Source organism: Laccaria bicolor, genomic scaffold, assembly GCF_000143565.1.
Source record: "Laccaria bicolor S238N-H82 LACBIscaffold_39 genomic scaffold, whole genome shotgun sequence".
NCBI lineage: Eukaryota > Fungi > Basidiomycota > Agaricomycetes > Agaricales > Hydnangiaceae > Laccaria > Laccaria bicolor.
The window spans coordinates 85188-92907 of record NW_001889910.1 but is presented as its reverse complement, the minus strand read 5'-3'; the positions used below and the strand labels follow the sequence as shown (position 1 = coordinate 92907).

The 7720-nt window shown below is 47.2% G+C and overlaps 4 protein-coding genes across 4 annotated transcripts; 2 read left to right on the top strand and 2 right to left on the bottom strand.

Annotated features, from left to right (window-relative positions):
- Window positions 1-2379: 2379 nt before the first annotated feature.
- Window positions 2380-3110, top strand: LACBIDRAFT_332159 (uncharacterized protein; the record flags this gene model as incomplete). The annotated part of the gene is made up of 4 exons (XM_001886671.1): window positions 2380-2459; window positions 2507-2557; window positions 2611-2688; window positions 2741-3110. 4 exons carry the CDS (start codon window positions 2380-2382, stop codon window positions 3108-3110), a joined length of 579 nt encoding a protein of 192 aa, XP_001886706.1.
- Window positions 3111-4373: 1263 nt separating this feature from the next.
- LACBIDRAFT_308183 (uncharacterized protein) lies at window positions 4374-4804 on the bottom strand (the record flags this gene model as incomplete). The annotated part of the gene is made up of 2 exons (XM_001886592.1): window positions 4374-4457; window positions 4505-4804. The coding sequence occupies 2 exons, from the start codon at window positions 4802-4804 to the stop codon at window positions 4374-4376; spliced, it is 384 nt and encodes a 127-aa protein (XP_001886627.1).
- Window positions 4805-5095: 291 nt separating this feature from the next.
- LACBIDRAFT_308182 (uncharacterized protein) lies at window positions 5096-6230 on the bottom strand (the record flags this gene model as incomplete). Its single annotated transcript, XM_001886591.1, has 5 exons — window positions 5096-5475; window positions 5524-5632; window positions 5722-5903; window positions 5955-6178; window positions 6226-6230. The coding sequence occupies 5 exons, from the start codon at window positions 6228-6230 to the stop codon at window positions 5096-5098; spliced, it is 900 nt and encodes a 299-aa protein (XP_001886626.1).
- A 729-nt stretch (window positions 6231-6959) lies between these two features.
- Window positions 6960-7667, top strand: LACBIDRAFT_332157 (uncharacterized protein; the record flags this gene model as incomplete). Its single annotated transcript, XM_001886670.1, has 2 exons — window positions 6960-7129; window positions 7208-7667. 2 exons carry the CDS (start codon window positions 6960-6962, stop codon window positions 7665-7667), a joined length of 630 nt encoding a protein of 209 aa, XP_001886705.1.
- Window positions 7668-7720: the final 53 nt, after the last annotated feature.

The window sequence follows — 7720 nt, the reverse complement described above, 5'->3', positions numbered from 1 at the left end:
AAATTTGGCAGGGAAAACAAGCTGATTTCGCATTTTTGGAGCAATAAATAAAATTTCTACATGGAAAACTCTCTCAGTGGATTCAATCACATCATTCCCTCAAACCCAGTGCAAAAAATATATTGAATTGGTGTTGTGGAAGGTACAAAGTCCATGTCTCAAGAAATTGGCCCTGTGACGCTATGTCACGGCATGTCACTGGTCATCACACTTACCAAGGATTGTGCAACACCATTGAGAGTTCAATTCCTGTAGATGTAAAATTTCTATTTTTACTTAAATATAGTAAGGACACTATAAATACTGTATTCTAATGGTATAATGGTCATCCATGGAATCCATGTGGACTGCTCCATGGAATCCAATGGAATCCATATGGAGTGGTGTTGGAGTCCATATGGAATTAATCATTCCATGACCATTCCATGGTCATTCCATATGGAATCCATGAGGTCTATGGAATAAGAAAATGGCTGGGTCCTCAGCCAACATGGATTCCATACGGAATAACCCGGGGAAGGTAAAGACCTCACACATCCCATGATGAACTTGAGATATGACCAGCTTGCTGATGAGGGACCGGCTCCTTACTTTCATCCATGTTTCTCGTCACATCATCCGCCAATGGACTATCATCCGAGAACGGGGAGTGGCGGTTTCAAAATGTGGTGACTCTAGTCCAAAAAAGGGCAGAACGGCAGGCTACAAGACATGGAATCAATGAGATATGAGTTCTAAGCAACATGGAGAAGATGCGAGCAAAGTAGATGCGAGCGGAGTACAAGATATAGAGACATTGCAGACAGAGTCCAAGAAATGCAAGAGATGGGTGCGAATGGAGTCCAAGAAGTGTGGTATGCAAAGAGAGGAATGCAAGGGAGGGGAGAGCACTTAAATAGGGTATAACATATGCAGTAAGCATGCAAAGGGTTGAAGGCTGCAATGATTGGCATGATGAAAATAGTCACCCTACAGCCATGCAATGGTGTTGGTGTGCTCTGCATGGGCTAACACCTCAAGAGCGGCACTTCAGGTGGTATATTTTCTCTGGAACACATTGGGAATGCTCACACAGACAAGGTCTGCAGCCTCCTGAGCACAACATCAGATTGGCACGACATGGCTCAATGACAGACTTACCAGGCTCCGAAAAACACCAACTGTGCCCCTGCCTTTGAAGACCACATAGGATTAGTCCTTCACCATCTCCACCACATTGCAGGCTGTGCAGTTCCCACAGGCAATGACCAAAATTTGTCATTGGTGCCAGTGCCACCGCTGAGAAGGATCCCATCAACGGGAGGCGGTGGCGGGGTAGCGGGGGGCAATTCTTGCGCAGAGGAAATGGGGGAGTCAGTCACTAAGAGATGGTCAGCTTCTGAAGGGAGACAAGGGAGGAAAGAGGAAAGACAGGCTTACATTCAACAACCATTCGGCTGGGGCTGACAGGCTGGCTGTCAGTGTCGGTAAATATGCTATCATCTGGGGTCTTTCTTAGTTTCATGCATATACATATCGGCAAGAGTTACTTGCCGTTACCAAGCCGTCTCTGTCACGTAACAATGCTTGGTGCATTGGCCAAAATATTGTCTGGAGTAGGAGTACGCATTAGTTGAGAATGCAACAAGAAATATTGATGAACTACCTGAGGCTGGTCTGGCACTGGGCTTGGAGCTGGAGGAGCTGAGTTGGAGGCAGTCTGCGGTGTTCATGAGTGAATGGACTTCGGTCAGAGGGCAGAGTGAGTCGGTGGACTGACCAGGACACATTGAGCAGGCAAAGAAGATGAGGGAGAACAGAACAAAGTTAAAGTGGGGGAATGATGCAGAAGAGGGTTAAGGGGTGAAGTCAGGGTTGGTTGGGTTTATATATGATCAACTGTCCAGTTGATCAGTAATGGCCGTAAGCCACCCAACAACACCCAAAAATAGATTACACCAATGTAGACTTATGTATGAAGGTCGGGACATTGAACCAAGGCAGATTTTCTTTGGTTGGACAAGGGAGCAGCACAGTCTGCAGTTACTGAAATGGATGGACCACACAATTGTTTTTGGTTCATCAAAGATGATCGTGCTAATCTCCATTTTTTAAGCGGAACTAATCTCCATGATTAAGAGATCTGCCTGATCTGTAACGCGGTCCGAGAGATTACCAGTAAACAAACGATGCTCTGCAACATAGAACCTATGGTAGAATATTACACAGTCCGATTCCTGCATGAGAAGCTACGCAGAATTGATTCATAATAATGCAGGATCACACCCATACCCATAAATCGCCCTGTCCCCTGCTAGAAAAAAAAAAGAGTAAAGGTCAGACCATAAGCCAGATTTGTTCCGAGTTTCCCTATTGATACTTACCTTACCCTCTCTCTCCATGGCTCAACCACAGTTATATCATTCCGCCAATGCAAAACGGGATGCCAACAGGGCCAAGAGCACCTGCAGCTACCAAAGGTGAGACAATTAGCTGTACATTACTACCAATAACTCATTCAACAAAGCCATAAGTCTGAAATTCAGGCACGCTGGCAGAAAAAAAGACAAACTCAAAAGTAAGTGGTTCCTGGGACTTCATCACCAGACTTACAACGTACATCCTGTTTAGTCTCTCTATCGAAACCCTTGCCACAGATGCTTCGCCCTCCTCACCATCTGGTACCACTTCCATTCGACAGGTTCGAATGTATGCTAAAATTCATACTCTCCTGGTGTTGCGCTGACACTAGCCTTTGTAGCTCTTCTGACCCAGAGTACTGGACAACTCAGGCTGATTCGTGCCATACAAAATATCGCATGTACATCAAGGGATGCTGCAAATCGTTTGTTGAGGCCGCCGCTCGGGACTACTTAAGAACTACAAAGACGAAATTGCTTTCAAAGGAAATCACCATTCTCAAAGAATTCCGGAGCCACTTCAAGTGCTATGAGGATGAGCTCCTCCATCTTGAAGGAGTTAGTGAGAATTGGCGGGAAGTCCACAAGATGACTTTGGAGGTCAGGGAGACAATTTGTTGGCTTGAGCAGTTGTTGTGTGATGCATTACTGGGGATTTTGGTGTTCCAAGCAGCATACTTAGCGAATGGGTATGCGTATCAGATGTCATGAGTATCCAATGTCGTGACCTTAATGAAATGCAGTGTGTGTTCATCAGAATAGTTCAGCTATGGAAGAGTACATCAGGGTAGAGCATATACATGTCTAACCAAAGCCCGTCTGAATGTCTCTATTTCCCCCTCCTTCAAGCCTGTAATATGGCACCCTCTCACTAGTATCAACCATTGTTTATGAAAAAGTCTGGGCAAGTGCCTGCACAACTTTTTGGACACTGCCCAGGTTTTTTATGAAATGAGAAATGTAGGGCAAGCATTATGAAATGTGTTTCATTCCCTCCCATAGTTGTTTCATTCCCTCCCATAGTTGTTTCATATCTATTTCATTCCTTCCCTATACTTTTTCATAACTATTTCTTTTTTATCTGGCCATTTATTTCATTGCCCCTCAGTCACATTTTTTTCCTGTTTCTTTGTTGCCTAGCCATTCATTTCATTGCCTCCCCAGGGTCATTTCTTTTGTATTTCTTTGCCACCCCAGGATTATTTCTTTCCTACCCAGTCAGCAATTTCATTGCCTCCCCAGGGTTATTTCTTTCCTACCAGTAATTTATTATTGTTGCCTAGCTATTTCATTTCATGTTTGCCTGGTGATGGTTTCATCCTTTTATTTCATTCTTGCCAGGGCAATACTTATTTAATTAATTATGTGAAATAACAGGGTTTTAATTGTCAAATGAGTGCAACATTTGTTATGCTTGCTAGTAGAGGGTGTGGGCCCCATTCTACATAACTTTCAATTTGAGACCATAATATGATAAGGGTGCAAAGGGATAAGCAAGGGAAAGACATTTTACAAGGCATCACATGTATTACATAATCAAGTCCCAGGAAGATATTTACAACTATGAAATGAAATAGCTAGGCAACAATAAGAAATTACTGGGTAGGAAAGAAATAGGAAAGAAATAGTTCTGGGGAGGCAATGAAATTGCCCACTGGGTAGGAAAGAAATAAATGAAATGAATGGCCAGGTAGAAAAGAAATAGGTATGAGAAAGTATAGAGAAGGAATGAAATAGATATGAAACAACTATGGGAGGGAATGAAACACATTTCATAATGCTTGCCCTACATTTCTCATTTCATAAAAAACATGGGCAGTGTCCAAAAAGTTGTGCAGGCACTTGCCCAAACTTTATCATAAAAGTGGTAGGTACCACTCACCCTCTTGAGACAGCCATGATGGCGGCAAGAACCCACAATCCACAGCTGAAGGCATCCTTCTGGACAGCATTCAACAGTAGAGGTTGCGCGGTCTACCCTTCTTCAGTGATGATGTGCAGGGGATGTCCCTCACGGTTGGATGCGAGAACCAAACATGTGATCAAGAGCATAATTTCCTGTGAAAGAGTAAGTATAACAAGATAGCAGATACTCATGGACTAACACCTATCTCCCATTTCCACGGGGCCATGTCGGCAAGACTGTCAAACAGTAAAATGTTCCCTGTGGACACTAGGATCACGGCCAGTACCCAATGGCCAGTTGGGCATGATTGATGGATGGGTAGAAGCCACACGTCTTTACGCCAGAATTCCAGATGACGCGTCTGATGCCAAATTTCGGAATCCAGGCAATTGTAGCGCGCCATGTGGAGATCGAAGGTCGAAAAAATCGCGCACCATTGACTGTCTGCTTCATGGATGTCACTGGGGTGAGACCACCAGTGTTGAAGGAGGGCAGCCATGCTGTTGAGGCAAACATCATTGAGGCGAGACCCTGGGGTTTCGAGGCGTATGATGTCGTCTGCCTCAAAAACGTATAGGTTGGGTTTCGTGTGGGGTACTCAGCACTGGTTTCTGTGAGTTGCTAGTGGCCCGATTGTTTGGAAATGCAGGGCATCAATGAGGTTCCTGTCCTGGACAAGAGATGCCTAATTGTGTGGATATTGTTGAGACAGGGAAATTATGGTGCTGATCCACACTTACGGGGATTTCCCACTTGAGCTCTATAGTGTGTGTGGGTATGTCTTGAACTGTCAACAGTTCATTATCTTGAGGGGTGGTGCCTCATCTTCATCATCTTCATCAACTTCCGCATCGATCATGTTGCCAAATAGGATTTCCCCTGTATCTGTCTGCATGTCGTCCAGGTTTATAAGATCGGCGGTATGATACACCGGATCAGCAAATGTGAGTTCGCCGACATCTTGCATCAGGGGTTGTAGCCAGGTCATCGTTAATGGATCAGGTGAGGGTGAGGTCACACTGACATTGGTAGGGTCCTGGTGTCGGATTTTCAAGGCAGCCTGAACATGTGTGTCGAACCTAGGGCTGGAAGCAAGTGTATTGCTCCAACGAGACTTGAGTGAGATCAGGTGATCACGACAGCTCTTGAGAAGTGTCTGGATAGTTTGGTCTACCAAGGGTTAATAATTTTATTCTCGTTGGGCCGCAATGTACTGACCTGATTGGGAGCTGCCACTCCCAGACACTCTCCCTGTCAAACTCGCAACAGCCCGTTGCTCATGGAGGACATTTGGATCACTCGTACTGCGCTGGAGGTTCCACGTTGGCTTGAGGAAGTCGAGGTTCGGGTGGGAATACGAGCAATGTTAAAGCTCAATCACTGCTTGGAGGAACACCGTCAATTAGGCGTTGAGGCGGACAATCTTTGCCGCTGGTTTGGACGGAAGCTCCTCGCCCTTGAAACAGCTGTGTTGTCACCTTCCAGTGAGTCTTTCCCCTCTAGTTGTTCACAGTAGTTGTTGAATTTTAGAATAGCCCTGAGACGAGCTGGCTTGCGTATCGCAATCACATTTCGCGTGTTTTGGTGAATCTTTGTGCCTGTTGCAGTGTATTAGATACAACACATAGATACAACACACCAAAACGAACCGATAGCATGTTGATGTCCTCCAGTGGCTTGATCCAACCGATCCCACTCAAAAAAACTCCCAATGGCCTGCTTGCGGATGTTTATTTTGAGATCGCATGCTAGCACCAAGAGTTTTACGAAGTCCAGGTCAATATCCTCAAGTTCAGGGAATGAGTCCTGAATGTTTAACGATGCATAGGGTTGTTCAACCTTCTCCTTCAAACACTCTTGAGTTCTAGCTAAGCTGCTTAATGTGGATTTCGAGAATCAATCGGCCAGGCGAGAAATGGCATCATTGGTGGTGTCAATGGTGGTTTGGAGCTTAAGCACAGCATCCAGTTCCTTCTTGAGACGGGCAGGGGCATCTGGTGCTTTAGAATTAGAAATTTTGAGAGATAGAATGGTTCTGTAACCCCCACTGAGTCCGTAACTCACTCACTGGTACACCGCATTTGCTCAAAATCTTCCGCGCCTCATTTTCTTCAGTTGCGATGGTCTTGAGTCTCTGCTGGATCCAATCACTGAGGTCATCCCGTAGCTCAGCTCCTATGGAACAGGATGAGGTCTTATCAGTGCCCCCCTAATTCCTGCAGAAATCCGGTCATTCCTGCGAATTCCGGTGGATTCCAGAGGAATGAAATTTAGCAGGGAGGCCTGCTATTTTCATCATTCCGGTGCCTTACCATTCCGGCGGAATTTGGGCATTCCGGAATTGACACCGGAATGTTCCGCAGGAATGGCAGGAACGGAATCTGGTCAATTATTTGTTTATTTTACTTTTGTTACCAAACAAAGGCAACGCTACCAAACAAAGGCAACGCTACCAAACAAATGCAACACTCTTTCCTTTCCACCCACCAACCATCCTCTTCCCCACCTCCATTCCCTCCCACCAACCACGGTGACAACGGCGACAACGACGACAACACCACACGACCCAACAACGGCCACGACACACCACCAACGAATGGTAACGACCACCGACGTGGCACCACCACCATCCACGAGCGCCCACCACCAACCAGATGACAACGACGTGGCACCACCAGAGCACCGCCATCAACCAACGGCGACCAGCACCCACCACGATTCACGAGCGCCCACCACGATTCACGAGCGCCCACCACGACGACCAGGCGAATGCGGCAACAAAGGTCAGACGACGCGAATACGCGTCGTCTGACGGTGACGACTGGTACGTCGTCACCGTCGGGTTGTTTTGAGCCACCCAAGTGAGTAGCAGGCCTCTCCACCCCCGCTGCTCACTATTCAGGTGCCCCGTCGACGTGGCCAACCTCCTTGCCCCCCACTCCCTGGTTTGCAGCTGCCACCACCCCCGGAAACTCCCCAGCACCCACGAAAACGCCCTAACGCCCACAAAAACCGCACCCCGCCCACGAAAACCACACCCTGCCCACGAAAATGCCCCAGCGCCCACGGAACAACACCCAGCGCCCACACATGAGGTCGACGACGACACCCAACGCCCAGCGCCCACGTACAACATGCGACGACGCCAACACAACAACGGCACGCGACAACGACAACGCGACGACAACATGCGACGTCGACAACGTGACGACAACGACAACGACAACGACACTCGATGGCAACAACACGACGGCGACACACGACGTCGACAACACGACAGCGACATGCAACGTCGACAACGCGACGGCGACATGCAACGTCGACAATGCAAGTCCCCCACCACACTCTCCCCACCCCATTAGTCCCCCCTTCCACCACACTCTCTCCTCACCACTCCTCCCCCCCTCCCTCTACA